Raw genomic sequence first — 17,995 nt, forward strand, 5'->3', positions numbered from 1 at the left:
TGAAGTACTGTCCCCCCAAAGAAAGCACAAGGAAGCTCTTTATGTACTAATACAGAATGGTTTCTAAAACATTAAATGAAAAAGCAGGGTACAGAAACCTATATTGTGCTACCATTTGTGTAAGAAGAAGTACATTTATTTGCTAATGAAGATGTAAGATACTATATATAGCATAGATACACTAGAAGTTGTTAATTGTATTTGCCTCTGAGAAGAGGAGCTGGATGACTGGGCAGAAGTGGGTGGGAGGTTTGTAAATTGCACAGATAGTAAGTGATAGGCCTGGAGTTTTATTTTATTTTTTTAAAGATTTTATTTATTTATTTTACAGAAAGAGATCACAAGTAGGCAGAGAGGCAGGCAGAGAGAGAGAGAGGAGTTAGCAGGCTCCCCACAGAGCAGAGAGCCCCATGCGGGCCTCGATCCCAGGACCCTGGGATCATGACCTGAGCCAAAGGCAGAGGGTTTAACCCACTGAGCCACCCAGGCGCTCCAGGCCTGGAGTTTTAAATCTTGGTTTCCGAAGTGCATGTGTTTCCTTCCCTCCCCCTTCCACAAATAACCTACAAAGGCTTTCAAAATTCTTCAGGTCTCTTTACTTTCCAGTAGTTAGGTATACCTGCCTATCTTTCATATAACTCACAAATACCATATATTGCAGTGTTTTCTTTATAGTGTAGTACTTTGAGCTCTCTGCTCAGTGAGAAGCCTGCTTCCTCCCTCTCTCTCTGCCTGCCTCTCTGCCTACTTGTGATCTGTCAAATAAATAAATAAAACTTTTTTTTTTTTAAAAAGTGTAGTACTTTCAGATGCTTCAAACTTGAATTGACATGAATTCTTACCTGTCATTTTATTTCTTTAAAGTGCCAAACCAGTGGCACTTACATGGCCAACTTCTATCATCCAATTTGCCCATAATTACATTAATTTTTTAAAGGGGGAAAATAGCTTTTGTGTTCATAGAAACATTAACTTTTCTATTTTTTAAAGGTTTCCATGGGTGAACTACCAAGATGACAATCTCAACATTTCGATTCCAGTGTTTAGTATTCATGGCAATCATGATGATCCCACAGGGGTAATTATTGGGTTCTTACAATTTGTCAATTTAGTTTGTGGAAAGCATTCTTGTCCTTCCCAGAAATTTTTAGTCAAATTGAGTCAGAAAGTCAAATTGACTTTGTATCATTCATATAAGCTTTTATACTGCTTTTTAGATAATTTTTTAAAATCTGTAGTAATAATTGGTGTGTGCGGTATGCTTTTATTTCATTAGTGCTGAGGTTGACAATAAGTAACCAGGAGCAGGAATAAATACCTAACATTTGTATAAAGCTTCATAGTTTACCTGGTGTTTTTATGTCCCTTATCTCAAAATCTTACCTGTAGGAAATGATTTCTCAACAGTTTTAAATCTAAATTAGTTCATTTTATTGTCTGATAGGGAAGCAGTAATAGAGGTCCTACACTAAAAATATTTTTGTTTCATCTGATCATTAATATCATAGATTATTAGTTAATCTAGTTTTTTCCTCCATGGCTTAAGAGGTCTGCTTTTATTACAAAATGCTTATTTCAGGGCTGGCTTTTTTTAATTGATTTATTTTTTAATGAGAGACTTGAACTCAGCCTCTGAGATCGAGACCTGAGCTGAGATCAAGAGTGGAACATTTTTTTTTTTTTTTAAAGATTTTATTTATTTATTTGACAGAGAGAAATCACAAGTACACTGAGAGGCAGGCAGAGAGAGAGAGAGAGAAGGAAGCAGGCTCCCTGCTGAGCAGAGAGCCCGATGCGGGACTCGATCCCAGGACTCTGAGATCATGACCTGAGCCGAAGGCAGCGGCTTAACCCACTGAGCCACCCAGGCGCCCCAAGAGTGGAACATTTAACCAGCTGAGCTACCCAGGCGCCCCTGGTTTTTATTTTTGGTGGCCAAGACATCATAAGTTTTTTTTTTTCCTTAAGATTTTATTTATTTATTTATTTGAGAGAGAGCAAGTGAGCAGGAACAGGAGGAGGGGCAGAGGGAGAAGCAGACTGCCCGCTGGGCAGGGAGCCTGATGTGGGGCTCCATCCCCGGACACTGGGATCATGACCTGAGCTAAAGACAGATACTTCACTGACTGAGCCACCCAGGTGCCCCAAATCATAAGTCCCCCCCCCCCCACATCATAAGTTTTGATGAAATGCTAACTTTGTATTTAGCATGTGGTTCCAGTCACAGTAGGTCATTTGTAAATGAAGAAAGGTAGTAAATACTTCTACTGTTATAATTTTGTTTTGGCACTATCCTAATCTATGTTTTAGTTAGTATATGGAATGTACTTTAATAGGTAATAATATGATTTGTAGATTATTTGGTTTTGGATACACATTCATATTCTTTGAAAATATTTTGCATAGGCAGATGCACTCTGTGCCCTGGATATTTTAAGTTGTGCTGGATTTGTAAATCACTTTGGACGTTCAGTGTCTGTGGAGAAGATTGACATTAGTCCAGTTTTGCTCCAAAAAGGAAGCACAAAAATTGCTCTTTATGGCTTAGGTAAGATGGTTTTATTTTATCATTTATGTCAGTAAATAGTTACTTAAACAGCAACTGAAATCAAATTCTGGAATTAACTTTATTGCTGTTTGGGAAAAAAAGTGAGGCAGATCTATTCCTGATGAGTGACTATAAAAAATGATAGAAGGTTTTGGTTGAAATTTTTTAGTATTTAATAAGGACCATTAGCCCTTGATAATACTTCTAAGAGCCGTTTCGGGGAAAAAAAAAATTCCTTTAATTTCTGTTGATTTTTTTCCTTTCTTTTAGACTCAGATATAGAATCCTGAATGTTAGACTTACACAGTAATTAGAAACACTGCATTTTGGTATCTTGGACGTCTTTGAAATGTCTAAAGTTTCACTGTCTAGTATAGTAACTACCAGCCTCATGTAGATATTGAGCACTTGAAATGCAGCTGGTCTGAATAGAGTTATGCTGTAAATATAAAATCACAGCTGATTTCAAAGATGTGGAAAAAAACGTAAAATGCCTTATTAATCTCGTGGATTAAGTAAAATAAATTAAAATTCATTTCACCTGTTTCTTTTTATTTGTTTTAATGTAGTTAGTAGAAAATTTAGAATTACATAATTGGCCTGTGTTAGTGGCTAGTGTGTTATATTTTTGTTACAACATTGCTAGTCCAGAGCTATCATCTGTAATGCTGAATATGTGCTTTTATCAGCTTGGCTATCTTCAATTTATTTAGTGTCCAGTAGGTAAAAATCTATTTGCTAGGCTTGATTCCATATGAACAAAGAAATGAAAGAATATTTTTAGAGTACATTCCAAGTCTATTTGTTGAGTCCTCCTTGGACTAAGTTCAGCTTGATACTTGATAATGTAATAGCTTTACTATTTTTATTGTATATAATTTTAAAAATTACATTCCATGTTAAATCAACTGTAAAGTACCCTGAGAGAAATTAGGAAAAAATTTCACACTGTAGCCCTAACATAGTCTTTTTTTTTTTTTAAAGATTTTATTTATTTATTTGACAGATGGAGATCACAGGTAGGCAGAGAGGCAGGCAGAGAGGTGGGGGGAAAGCAGGATCCCTGCCAAGCAGAGAGCCCGACGTGGGGCTCGATCCCAGGACCCTGGGATCATGACCCGAGCCGAAGGCAGAGGCTTTACCCACTGAGCCATCCAGGCGCCCAGTCTTTTTTTTTTTTTTAAAGATATTTTATTTATATTTTTGACAGAGAACACACAAGCAGGGGAGCAGTAGAGGGAAAGGGAGAAATAGGCTCTCTGAAAAGCAGGGAGCCCATACGGGGCTGGATCCCAGCAGCCTGGGATCACAACCCGAGCTGAAAGCAAAAGCTTAACCAACTAAGCCACCCAGGTGCCCCCTTAACATAGTTTTTATATCTTTGAGTGATTTTAGTATAATAGCCTTAGAAGACCTTGTTTACTTCATTCAAGTCTCTTTTTTTTTTTTTAAAGATTTTATTTATTTATTTGACAGAGAGAAATCACAAGTAGATGGAGAGGCAGGCAGAGAGAGAGAGAGAGAAGCAGGCTCTCTGCTGAGCAGAGAGCCCGATGTGGGACTTGATCCCAGGACTCTGAGATCATGACCTGAGCCGAAGGCAGCGGCTTAACCCACTGAGCCACCCAGGCGCCCTCATTCAAGTCTCTTTATGTGCATATATATCTATACCTATAGATATAGATGTATATCTTTTAAGATTTTATTTAACAGAGAGAGAACACAGCCAGGGGGAGCAGGAGAGGAAGAAGCAGGCTCCCCACTGAGCAGGGAGCCCAGCACAGGGCTCCATCCCAGGACCCTGGGATCATGACCTGAGGTGAAGGCAGATGCTTAACCCACTGAGCCACCCAGGTGTCCCTCTTTGTATGGTTTTTTTTTTTTTTTAAGATTTTTATTTATTTATTTGACAGACAGAGATCACAAGTAGGCAGAGATACAGGCAGAGAGTGAGGAGGAAGCTGGCTCCCTGCTGAGCCGAGAGCCCAATGTAGTACTCAATCCCAGGACCCTGGGATCATGACCTGAGGCGAAGGCAGAGGCTTTAACCCACTGAGCCACCCAGGTGCCCCCTTCATTGTATGTTTTTAAAAGAATAATTACAATGGGGGTTTATTTAAATTCTTACCCTAGGGAGTCTACAGTCTTTGTCCAGTTTTCATAATTTCTAGAAAGTAGAAAAATACCATGGTTATCTATATTTTAGAGATAAGGAAAATGAGATCAAAGTCTGATTTCCTAAGTGGTAGAGCAAGGAGTGAAATACACGTTTTAAAATTATGCTAAGAGAGGGTGGCAGAGTTGGACATTTAGGAGGGTATGTGATATGGTGAGTGCTGTGAAGTGTGTAAACCTGTACCCCTGGGGCTAATAATACATTATATGTTTATAAAAAAATTTAAAAATTAAAAAAAAATGATGCTAACTGGTATTTTAATCACTGCAGTGCTAGGGATTGTATCTGCAGAAAATGGGTGATACTCCCACATTCAGACTGAGACAGATCCCATTATGCCTTAGGACCACCTGTTGCATTGCTCAGGTCATCCATTTTTTCCCAAACTCTCATTTCATCCTGTTCTGTTTTCCTTAACTGGACTCTGTCCCCACGCCACTTTCTCACCCTAGCCCTTCTCTCTACAGTTAATGAAGTCCCTCATACCATGTTTCTTCTCTGCATGGTATCTCTACTTCCCAACCTGCAGGGAAACTGGTCCCTAAGGTTCTGTGTCCCCCATGCTTCTCTGCCTCTCTCAGGTTTCTTACAGAGTTTAGGGCAGGAGCAGTGGGGAATGGGTGGGCTGGGAATTCCCCTTCTCCCTGCTTGCCATGTCCTTTACTGTCTGCAAACATCTTGCCCCCTTAAGGCTAATTGGCTAACCTGCCCGGCGCTTCCTTCTCAAATTTTTCACCTACCTATCTTCAAGTTTTATCAGCATTCTCAAGACTTTAACACCTAAGTAGATAACCTAATGCCCTGGACTTTGTATGCCTTGACTTTTTTGTTTCCAGTTTATATGTTCTGTATTCCAGTATCCATTTCATTGGTCACACTCTAGAAATTTCTTTTAAAGAAGTTAGATATTTTCAGGTTCTTAGCTTCTGTGTTATTGGCTTTTTTCCCCCAAGGCCTTCCCTAATGAGTGCACAAAGTAGCAACTGTCCCCTCACTGATATTTGCCCTCTTAGTATCCTTTTTCCCTTTTATATTAAAAGTGTAATTTGTTTGTTTAGTTGTTTTTGTTGGCCTTCTCCACTAGTCTAAGGTGATCCTTTGGGGTATAGGAAGAATTATTTAAAAGTCATTATGTTATTAAAAAGCAGAGTATCTTTATTTAAAAACAGAATATAAGAATATTATTTGGGGGGCACCTGGGTGGCTCAGTGGGTTAAAGCCTCTGCCTTCGGCTCAGGTCATGATCTCAAGGTCCTGGGATCGAGCCCCACATCAGGCTCTCTGCTCAGCAGGGAGCCTGCTTCCTCTTCTCTCTCTTCTATCTGCCTACCTCTCTGCCCTTTTGTGATATTGGTCAAATAAATAAATAAAATCTTGAAAAAAAATATTTTTTAAGTACATTTATTTTTTTACCTCGTCCTTTTTAACGTATCTGTTACAATGTGTATACTAGAGGGAAAGTATGTATAATAAAGGGGTAGTGAAAAACAACATTATTGGAAATTTTAATAAGAATTTAAGAAAACTTGGGGCGCCTAGGTGGCTCAGTGGGTTAAGGCCTCTGCTTTCAGCTCAGGTCATGATCTCTGGGTCTTGGGATTGAGCCCCACATTGTGCTTTCTTAGCGGGGAGCCTGCTTCCTCCTCTTTCTCTGCCTGCCTCTCTGCCTACTTGTGATCTCTGTCTGTCAAATAAATAAAATCTTAAAAAAAAAAAAGAATTTAAGAAAACTTCAAATAGAAATAGTTTTCATGGAAAATTTCAGATTTTCATTCCATGTTTTCCAGATTTTGAAGGTATGTATGCCTGACTTGGAAAACATTTTTAAAATGCAAGTATCTTCTCAACAGCTGTCATGCAAGAACCCAGAACCTACTTGTGTGTAAATGATTCCAGATTTCAAATATATCTCTGATAAGAAAATGAAATACTTAGAGAAGCACATAAGTTAGAAGCAAAACATTCATTTTTCAACCAAGTAAAAAACCGGTTTTAAAATAATGTCTGTTTCAGGGTCCATTCCAGATGAAAGACTCTATCGAATGTTCGTCAATAAAAAAGTAACAATGTTGAGACCAAAAGAAGATGAAAACTCTTGGTTTAACTTATTTGTGATTCATCAGAACAGGTGAAAGTATTCGTGTTTTTGTTTTTTGTTTTTTAATTTTTGAGTCCAGTATTGAGATTCCTCAAATCTCTATTTCCAGGCTTTCGTGTTTCTGTAAAATGTTCCTTATTCTTTGAAAGTTGACAGTGTAGGATCATGCAAAACTTCCATGTGCTTTGTGTGACTGCATTTTGAAATTGTTTCCAATACATTCTTATCTGTAAAGAATGTTTATGACATATGAATAAGGTGCAGGAATAACTATAAAATTGGATACTTTTGAATTCAGCAGAGAAGTAGAGCCTTCACAATGTGTTATCCCATGCGCTTCCCTAACCCCTTCTTTCTGCTTACCCCAGAGGGAAGCACTGTTTTTAATTTCTGTTTAATCAGTCTGTTGCTTTTCTTTATTGTTTAATCACATAATTATCTGTCAAGAGTATTTTATTTAGTTTTGATACAACTGGAACCCTTCTGTGTATTTTGTGTAGCTGGCTTATTATGTTCCACATTACATTACTAAGATTCATACATTCTGATGCTTAAAAGCATAATTAATTTCCACTGATCTGTACAGTTACAGTTTTTCTTGTGTTGGTAAATGTTTTCTATTATTTCCAGATTCTTGCTTTTTTCAGCCTTTTTGTTATGAATACTCTTACATGCATCTCCTGGTACATATAGGCAGGTATTTTTCTAGAATACATTAGATATAGTTAGAGCGGTTGTCTTTTGTTAGTATTTTGAAGATGTTCGATCTGTTGTTAGGGTTCAGGATCGACTGAAAGGAAGGAAGACTTGATGCAAGATGTACCGTGATAACTGTACTTAAAGTGTGAAATGATGGCAGTGAAAGTGATGTGGAAAGGACAGACCTGAGAGTTACCTGATTTGGGATTTGGGCCTGATTATATTTATTACTCATTGAACAGACACTTACTGAATATAAAATACTGGTACTTAAACCCACTAAGCACTCAGTGAAAGGAAGGCCTGACAAGGCAGCCCTCTGTTTTATATATTCTCTCAAAAGTGAGTTTTGAAGGAGGAGCAGGCCAGAGTTTTAATAAGTGCAGTCTCCCTATAATTTTGCACCACTGGGAGTTTGTTCTTTCTCTTGCTTCGGGCTTCCCAATTCTGCTACCCTTTCTACTTTCCCAAAGTAGGGAAAAGTCAGAAGGAAAAATCGTAAGTGATTCCAGGAACTTGAGTCAGAATGAGAGGTGGAATGGCAGCATCAGGAATGGGAATGGGTGAGATGATGACAATGGCTAGTTGCTGGTGATGTTAACACTCATAGTTTGATGAAGGTGGTGTATGCTAAGTTGCACCAGGGTCAAGGTCCCATTTTCCCATTTTGTAATTAATATTTTGGGAAATATTTGGTGGGGGATCTCATTTCCAGCAATGAACACTATGGTGTTGCAATTGTTATTTTTTTATTTCCCCTCATTCTTTCTGCATTTATTAATTGATATAAGGAAGATTTGTCCCTTCTCTCTCATTTATTTATTCATTTATTTATGTTGGTATGGACTTAAGGATATTTATTTTATCCTTTGAGTTATAATCCAAAACTATCAGGGTTTTTTTTTGGTTGTTGTTGCTCAAATTATTCCAGTTTTGACCACTGAGAGTTCTTTTATTTTAGCTTCTTTGTCCTCTCAGCATGCCCTCTTCCATTTTATTTATTTTTGATCATGTCCTTCACTTTTCTGGTACCACAAGGTGCACCAGGCACATACTGTATTTTTGGCTCTAGTCCTGGAATCAACCACTTTGCCAAGGATCCCTGATTGTCTTTATTGGAGAACAGTGTTTAGAGACCCAGGTGTGCTTGTTGCTGCTGGGACTCTCTTAGCCCTCAGTGATCAGAGTGTAGAGGATATGTGTATATATATCCTAACCCATGTATATACATCTGTAGCTATTAAAAACACACACACAAGCAAGAGTTTGTACTTACTGTAATCCAGCCCTATCGGGTTCATTTTTGTCTTCTCCCTTTTCTTATTTGGGAGTTCTTTCTCTAACAGTTAGAAACTTGGATCATAATATCTGTAATATATTTAATTTTTTCAGTCTTGGTTGACATATAAGGTAATTTCAAAATTGCTGACCTTTACCCATGAGAAACAAATTTGTCAATGAGTGTATAGTGTTTATGTAAGTTATTTTAGTTAGCCTTACTATATGTAGTCAAAACACCACTTGTGTTTTGACCACAAAAGGCCACGAAAGGCCAGCTCCTTTTCCCCCAGCCCCTTCAACGTGATGATGCAGTTCTTCTGTAACACTGTTGGACTCATTTGTCACCCTCTGCATTCTTACGTACTTTTTTATTGCTTCAATGGACTTACGAAAAACAGGGTTTGTCCTAGTGAGTGGCTTCTCATGGGCCTTTTACATTTTGCTTTATTTCCCGGTTTCTTTCTGTGGCTGAAAAAGAAAGTAGACTCCAAAGCAGAAGAGGACCTTGTCATACAAAATACTTCCATCAGAATGTTTTGGTCAACTTTTTGTTTGATTGGTTTGGTTTGGTTTGGTCAACTTTTAAGTCACAAATCAGAGTTAGTCCACCAGTATAATGTTCCCTCTTCTGTGAAGGAGTCAGTGTTCTGTGAAAGCACAGTTACATCATATAGTATTCGAGTTATCTGTTTCTTCAGTAACTGTGATTATGTCATGCCCTAGATAAGTGTTTTTTTATTATTTTTTTTAAGATTTTATTTGTTTATTTGACAGACAGAGATCACAGTAGACAGAGAGGCAGGCAGAGAGAGAGAGAGAGGGAAGCAGGCTCCCCGCTGAGCAGAGAGCCCGATGTGGGACTCGATCCCAGGACCCTGAGATCATGACCCGAGCCGAAGGCAGTGGCTTAACCCACTGACCACCCAGGCGCCCCGATAAGTGTTTTTTTTTTTAATATAAAACCATCCTTAGCTACAGGAGCCTGCAGCTTGTCTGATCACTTTCAGCTCTTCCTTGCATTCTTCTGCTCTGCCATGCTCCTCTCCTTGCAGTCCTTGAACTCGCTGAATACATTCCTACTTCACCACCTCTGCCACCCATCTGCTCTAGGACTCTGCCGAGGACTTAGCCCTCTTTCTAGAACTTTCTTCCCTTGTATGCTCAATCCCTTGTTGCGGTTCTCTGCTCATGTGTCACCTGACAGAGCAGCGTATCCTAACTACCATAGTAGCTTAGTAGCATTCCCATTCTGTGTCACTTCTCCCTCTATCTCTCTTTACAGCACCCACCACCACCTGACAGGGTAATGCACACACATGTACATATTGTATTACTGCATGTTCCCACACTAGCAAGGACTTTGTTCCGTGCTATGTCTTTGGTATCTAGAAGAGGCCTGGGACACCTGGCATAGAGTGGACCCACAGGAAATATTTGTTGAGTGAATGAATGTTGATTTGCCTTAACTGAATGCTAGGTTGAGGTATTTGGACCCTTACTAAATTCCCAGTTATAAAGTCAGTGTTAGGGAAAACTTCTTGCCTTTCCTCACTTTGGGTTTTCACGTATCTTTTAATAATAGCAGCTGATCTAGGTATAAAACCAGAGTTTGCAAATCTTCACAAAATATTTTATTTAATATTGAAAACTCATCTCTCAGGTAAGACTGAAATTCTTACTCCCATTCTTCCCAGTAATCATGTTAAAAAATGGCTGGGCATGTTTAGAGATTTGTTTTTATTCTACAAAGTTTAGACTTCACTCACTTTCATTTTCTGCCTCTATGAATAATCAAATCAATTTCTCTGTTTCCACTATTGATAGAGCTCATGCTGCTGCTTTTCTGATTTCACTTCCAGCTCTTCCCTGCATTCGTTCTGCTCAGCCACACTAGATGAAGCTCATGCTTTTCTGACTTGCCCTCTATAAAGCCTTTTGCAATTTACCTCTCAGTGTGGAACTGACCGGTTTCTCTTTTGTGGCTCCTACCTATCTGTGTCCTGCAAATTTGTAAACCTGTTGAGGGCAGGAATTAGGTATTACCTTTGCACCCCTAATCCCTTGAATAGTTTCTGGCACAAATAAGAGTTGTAATAAGGCTTTAATGGATGGAGAAAGAAAGATCTGTATATCTTTTCTTAAAATGAAGTGTTCCTATAGCTTTGGATGTTTATATTTATTTTTTAAAATCTTTGTATAGGAGTAAACATGGAAATACTAACTTCATTCCAGAGCAATTTTTGGATGACTTCATTGATCTTGTTATCTGGGGCCATGAACATGAGTGTAAAATAGCTCCAACCAAAAATGAACAGCAACTCTTTTATGTATCACAACCTGGAAGTTCAGTGGTTACTTCTCTTTCCCCAGGAGAAACTGTAAAGAAGTAAGTAATTATTATATTTGGCAAATCAATTAGAATAAACAAATCTCTTGCTATAATCATCCTACAGGTTCAAGGTACTGATGGTTTTTTATATGATAGATTTCTTTAGGAAGATTGATTATTTGATGTAGTCTTACTAGTTTCCCAGATCTTAAGCCATTTCAAAAGAGAGTGTCCCAATAGTGTTAATTATTTTGCTGCTTATTAGGCATATTCAGGGCTAACACTTTTACTAATTGAATTTCAATTTAGAATGCTGTGGATGATGATTACCAATTTCTCAAAGTCCATTTATAAACAAATTCACTGTATGCCATTTAATTGAGATTTTTCTGGTTATAAATGCAACGTTACAGTATATCTCGTTTATTTTAATTCTTTAGGGGAATTATATGATAAAGTAGTTAACAGTGAATAAGCCCAATTTGTATAATGGATTTTACCTTTTGAATCCACTCAGATTTTGATTGTTATGATGATAATAACCGGTTTAAAGAATATGGTAATAGGATGTAAATTTGGCTTTTTTTCTTCAGAGTTCTGCTAATTGATTTTATGTGTGTATGTACATATATACTCACACATAATCCATATATGTGGCATAATCTGTCTGTTGTCATGGTCTGGTAATGTCGTGTCCTACCTACTGTCGTCTTTCCTCACTAGAGTGTATATTTGTTCAGGCAGGGAGGTATGAGTGGATTTTATTCTGTGGATGAATGTTAACATTTTTTTTCTGTTGATACAGTGTTAGGTTGCTAAAAGATTTTTTTAAGACTATGCTTTTATGGAGAAATATTCTGTAGGAACTTAGAGATACAGTAGTTTTGGTGTGTACATTTTCCTGAGAAAATTTACAGTCTTGACTCCTTTCATTTCCCTCGTTTCAGACATGTCGGTTTGCTGCGAGTAAAAGGAAGAAAGATGAATATGCAGAAAATTCCTCTTCACACAGTGCGGCAGTTTTTCATGGAGGATATTGTTCTGGCTGATCATCCAGACATTTTTAACCCGGATAATCCTAAAGTAACTCAGACCGTACAGAGCTTCTGCTTGGAGAAGGTAATCCTCTAGATAAAGGTCGATGAGATCTGCGTTAGCTGAGAGGTGATTTACATTGAATTAAATACTTCCTTAGAGTAGGAGAAGTCTTTGTCCTTGTTCCAGTCTCATGAAGCCCACAAGGAAGCACTGTTGTTCCATAAATGAGTTCAGTTGTATCAAAGACCTTTTTTCTAGTCTTGGAGATGGAAGAACATTAAACATAGAAGAAACTTTAATTAAGCCCCCTCCCAGTTCCAGTCCTCTTCCTCAAAAATCTACACATAATCTTTTCTTTGTTTTTATTCTGATTTGGTAATTTTTTCATTTTATTTCTGAAAGCAAGCAGTGGCTTTTGTTGGTGAATGGGAAGATACAGTGGAGGATGAGGAAAGCCTTAGCATTTCTAATAGTCTCTGTTAAGCATCCTTTTCACCCTGAATGCTGCCTCCAGTGAGATCTTCAAATGTGCCTGTTATGTGCCTTATAGCTTTGGCATAGGTACCATACCTCACCTTCCATGCAGGTTCCCCCCTCCCCAACCTCCGAGAGATTCTAGAGCTGCTGCTTATGTTGTGCGAATGCACTTAATAGTATGTAAATGGACATACTGCTGACAGTCACTGTAATTCTTGCAGTTATCACTGATATTCATCAATTGTGTATATATCCTGGGCACTGTTGACAGCATTTTGCATTTAATCCAATCAACAATGCTGTCGGTTGGTAGTGTCCAAATTTTATGGAAAGAAGAACTGAACCTGAGATGAAATCACTTACCCAGTGTCACAGCCTTCCCAGGGCATGTAACTCACATAGCTGAGTATTCTGGTTTCAAGAGGATTAGACCCAAAAACCCACATTAAGACTACGGTTTCTGTGTCTATTTCTGTGTTTAGCCCCCTGTAGGTAGCTGTCTGAAGCTTCACCCTGAGGAGGGTATGTCCACAGGGTTGCACCCAGACTCAACAATGTCCTTAGAGCTGAGAGAGCCTGTTTTCTGAGTTGTTGCAAATCAACTCCTAGGGGTTCTGTTGGACTGAGGTCCTATATGTGTCCTTGGGAGGTAGAAAATGGCTTGGTTGGTCAGGCCTATGTCAGGTCTCTTAGCCTTGACACAACTGACCTTTTAGCCCAGGTAGTACCTTGTTGTGGGAGGTTGCATTGTAGGAGTTTAATCCTACAATGACCTCTCTGACCCTCTAACCCCCTAGATGCCAGTAGTATCCTTCCCCCAAGTCATGACAATATTTTTATTTTGAGATTAAAGAAATGCTTGAAAACGCTGAGCGAGAACGTCTGGGAAATCCTGGACAGCCAGAGAAGCCTATTATCCGACTGCGAGTAAGTTCTGTGTAGAGAATTAAACTTTATTGATTTTCAGAGTACGGTACGTACATGGTTTCCATAAATTTTTTTGTTTTATAAGTTAGTAAGGAAAGTAAATACATTAATAAGAGCAATCACCATCTGGCACCAGAAATAATAAAGCTGTCAGGATTTGAGTTAATCGTAGTTTGATTCTGATAAGTTTAATTTTTTTTTCTTATTTTTTTCATTTTCTGAATAGTCTGTTGTTCTGCTTAATAAGTTGGCAGGATCTGACTCCATCTTTTACTGCCTCTTCCTTCACTCCCTATGGCGTCCTGCAGTTGTCCTCTCACACGCTCCCCTCCTTCATGTCTGCTTGGTCAGGCCCCCCTAATGAGATGGCACGCCCACATCTTCTCACCGGCACTCCTGATTTCACTTACCCTCCCTTTCTTTGTTCTCCACAACGTTTCCTCATAACCTACTATATGCAATATATTTATTTTGGTTATTGTGTGTCCTCAACTACAAAACAGTGAGCTCCGTGAGAGCATGGAACTTTGTGAATGTTGTTGACTAATGTACCCAGAGATCTCAGAACAGTTCTGGCATATAGCAAGTGCTTGAGAAATATGTTGAATTAAGTATTTGAGAATATTAAAAAGTTTAAAGAAATTGAAGCACTTCCTTTGCCTGTAAACCTACTTACTCGTTTCCATCATCATATACAAAAAGTAACAGACCTCTTTTTTTTTTCCCCCCCTATGCCTTTCCCTTCAACTAATTCTGCCCTTGTTTTTTTCTTCCAAACTCAAAATACATAGTCCTTAATTGCTCATTTAACATTCTGTTCCTCAATCCACTATAACCAAGGCTCTGACAACCATCCTCTCAGGTGGAAAAGATGGCATTCAGTTGTCAAAGGCAGTAGCTTGTTTTCATCTGGCTGAATCAGTCTTTGGCATTCTTTTCTTCCAGTTACATTTGACTGAACCTCTCTCTTAGCCTTCTTTTCAGCCTAGGCATATGACTTTAAGGACCACCTATAGAGTGATGATGCCCACATCTTTACCTCCAGCTTAGACCTCCTTGTTGAGGTCCAAGTGCCCCCTCCCCCCGCCCCACAACCACCAAGCCTGATACTTAAGAAGTAATCAAAGCAGCAGCACTGACATCACCTGAGAAACACCATTCTTTCTTTCTCTCTTTCTTTTTCTTTCTTTCTTTCTTTCCTTCCTTCTAACAGTTACTGCTTTATTTATGTATTTATTTACTTACTTATAGAGAGGGGAGGGAGAGAAAGAAGCAGAGGGCAAGGGGCAAGGGAGAATCCCAGGCAGACTCCATGTCTACAGGCAGCCAGAGGTGGGATTGGATCTCAGATCCTGAGATCATGACCTGAGCCAAAATCCCAAGTCAGAGCCCAACTGACTGAGCCACCCAGGTGCCCCTCCTGTGGGAAATTTTTTTAAATGCAGAATCTCAGGCGCTACATCACACCCGCTGAACTGCGTTTTAGTAAGATCCCTAAGAGAGTGTATGCATGTTAAAATTTGAGATACTCTGGGATATATAGTGTGAAGATAAAGAGTGCAGTCTAGAGCCTGAATGCCTGGGTTGCTATATGACCTCGAGCAGTTGGATCTTTTGTCCCTTGGTTTATACCTCATACAGTTAGAGGATCAAAGTGAATTAAATATCACCTGTTGTACAGTAAGTAATCTGGTCCTTTCTGTACCCATTGCCATTGCTGAAGTTGAACCTTGATTTCTCTTGTCTGGCCTATAAATGCAGCTTCTTTCCTGACTCTGCCTTTAGTTTCTCCCTTCCCCCACCCCAGCCTATTCACACTAATGCCAAAGTCATCTTGGTAAAACATAATCTTACATGTCTTTCCTGCTAAAAATTACTTAATGATCCCCTCATGCTAATAGGAACAAGTCTTGCATGGCATTCAAGGGTTTCATTACCTGGTCAAAACTGACCTACTTTTTCTTCCAGAGCCTTCTAAGTTCCAGCTATATTAGGCTAAAAGTTACTGCTCCCTGGGTCCAGTGGAGTTTATTCTACTCTTCCATACCTTCATTCATGTTGATCCTGCTGTGTGCAATGTGCTTCTCTCCTTCCATAGCACTTACTTCAGTATCCACTTAAAGCTTTCCCCTTTTCCAAGAACCTGTCTGGACCTCCCTTCAGGATCAGCACTTCCACCTTTGTGCCCTCGATCTGCTTTGTATGTACTTGTTAAGCACCAACCTCATTCTGCTTGTACTTAGTTATTTATATGTTTGTCCTCTCAGTCAGCCTGTGAATTTCTTGACAAGCAAGATTAAACTTTTTTATAGCTATATCCCTTAGCAGAGTGCCCAGCACATTGTGGACTCCTCAGTAAAATTTGCTTAGTGAATGAGTTTTTGGACTCTTAGGAGAAGAAAATTACAATCAACCTAAGCTGGAGTACCACTGATAAAATGTATGAAGAGTTTGGGGGAGACCCAGTAGACTGAGCATTTAGCATTTTCTTTTTTATATCATGGCTGCTGGAGAGATGTAATGCGTAGTTGCTCAGAGAGAACCACGTAGTTCTCTTTATCGAGGCAGAAGATGCCATGTTTCCCATCTATGTCCGCCTTATACCATTAGAAGCCAGCACAGTTAAATAGAGAATTGGCATTCCTTTTCCTAAACATAATGAATTATTAAATCATTCATGAAATGAAAGGACAGATATTTTCATTAATATAGTCTAAGAATACATTGTATCAACTAAGGGACCCTCATTAATTTTATGATTCAGTAAAATACTTTCTGAGTACATTTTGTTCTGCATGCTGGGGGACACAGGGACAACAAAACAGAGTGGGTTTTGAATATATCTGTCTTAGGGGAGTGGAGGTACGAGGAGAGATATAAAAAATAAATAGCAAATAAATGAGCAAAATGCCAGCTAGTGCTAAGTGTGATGAACGGTGTAAACTGGGTGGAGGGTAAGGAGGTTTCGATAGGCAAGTGATGTGATATGATGCCTGTTCCCAGAGCCTGTTTTTAGAACAGCTAGTTTGGAGAAATTATTATATCTCTTGGGGGAAAAATGTAGTATGCATTTATCTTTGGAAAGGTCTCTATGTGGCTGTAAACTTCTTAACTTAGAAAGAGCCTGCCTGACTGTGACTTTTAAATAGATACTGTGCTTTAAGGTAATCATTTCTCAAAGCTAACAGGTTGGATTTTTTTCCTGTGTGGATTTTCCCAGCATTTCTTTTTTACCCCTAAGTTAGTGAAAGTATACCCCTAAGATGATAGATTAATGAATTAATGCATGTAGGGCTGGCATTTTACTTAAGTGGAGAATTTTCTTTCTGTTTTGAAAGTTTAAACATTTATGTTTAGAAATTTCACCTCCTTTCTAGGTGGTACTCCCGGTGCCTAGGCTCTTAGTGTTATCATAGGGAAATGTTATCATTCATACCTTGTGGGAATACTTGCTGTACTTCAGGTCTGTCAAGCAAAATGTCTTGTGTAAATTCACAAACCTTTGAAGCTTTGTTTTCTCAGTAGAATAAAATATATTAACACCATCATGATCTTTAACATGAATTATGGAACATCTATTAACTTTAAAGTATTGAGCATAAATGTAAATAATGAAATTGGTAAACTGTTGTATCTGGCCTTCATAGCTTGTTTTGTATTTCCAGGTGGACTATAGTGGAGGTTTTGAGCCTTTCAGTGTTCTTCGCTTTAGCCAGAAATTTGTGGATCGGGTAGCTAATCCAAAAGATGTTATCCATTTTTTTAGGCGTAGAGAGCAAAAGGAAAACACAGGTAAGCTAGTTATTTTCACAAATTAAAAAACGCTTTTTGCAGGGTTTACAAAATTCAGTCTTAAGTAAAAGAAGTAGAAAATAATGAAAATATTTTTATATGACTATTTCTAATATCTTAAACTGGCAGTTGGAATAATTAAATCTTTTGTCTTCTAAAAATTTGATAGCAATTGTTTCAAACCTGAAGATAACAGTAAAGAAAGGGAAGACTTTCTGTGCAGATAAAGTTTTTAGAAAGAGTTCTGCCTGCTGAGTAACAGTGCATGCAGACTTTAAAAATTTATTGCTCGGGCTGCCTGGGTGGCTCAGTGGGTTAAAGCCTCTGCCTTCAGCTCAGGTCATGATCTCAGGGTCCTGGGATCAAGCCCCACATCAGGCTCTCTGCTCAGTGGGGAGCCTGCTTCTCCCTCTCTCACTGCCTGCCTCTGCCTACTTGTGATCTCTCTGTTAAATAAATAAATAAAAATCTTTAAAGATTTATTGCTCAAAATATATATTATTGACAGTACATTATTAGTGTTCAGAGAATATACTCAAATTTTGCCTCAAGTATTTCAGCTTTTGAGTATACAAGATTTAGGAAGACTCCAGTCTTTTGGAATAAGAAGTATCTTATAGTTTAGTGTTT

The 17,995-nt window shown here is 38.6% G+C and overlaps 1 protein-coding gene across 5 annotated transcripts in view; it reads left to right on the forward strand.

The window, feature by feature from the left end:
* MRE11 (MRE11 homolog, double strand break repair nuclease) overlaps nt 1-17,995 on the forward strand; it is a 79,726-nt gene that overhangs the window by 15,110 nt on the left and 46,621 nt on the right. For 4 of the 5 annotated variants that reach the window (XM_004754513.3, XM_013057287.2, XM_004754512.3 and 1 more), the window contains 7 exons: nt 991-1,078; nt 2,407-2,548; nt 6,738-6,852; nt 11,003-11,188; nt 12,079-12,250; nt 13,493-13,573; nt 17,239-17,365. In XM_004754513.3, the coding sequence (XP_004754570.1) occupies nt 991-1,078; nt 2,407-2,548; nt 6,738-6,852; nt 11,003-11,188; nt 12,079-12,250; nt 13,493-13,573; nt 17,239-17,365 (911 nt within the window). The remainder of the gene's footprint in view (nt 1-990; nt 1,079-2,406; nt 2,549-6,737; nt 6,853-11,002; nt 11,189-12,078; nt 12,251-13,492; nt 13,574-17,238; nt 17,366-17,995) is intronic. The other variant, XM_045087181.1, reaches the window with a different exon arrangement.

Source organism: Mustela putorius, unplaced genomic scaffold (assembly GCF_011764305.1).
Source record: "Mustela putorius furo isolate JIRA1106 unplaced genomic scaffold, ASM1176430v1.1 tig00001069_pilon_pilon_pilon, whole genome shotgun sequence".
In the NCBI taxonomy this organism is placed as follows: domain Eukaryota; kingdom Metazoa; phylum Chordata; class Mammalia; order Carnivora; family Mustelidae; genus Mustela; species Mustela putorius.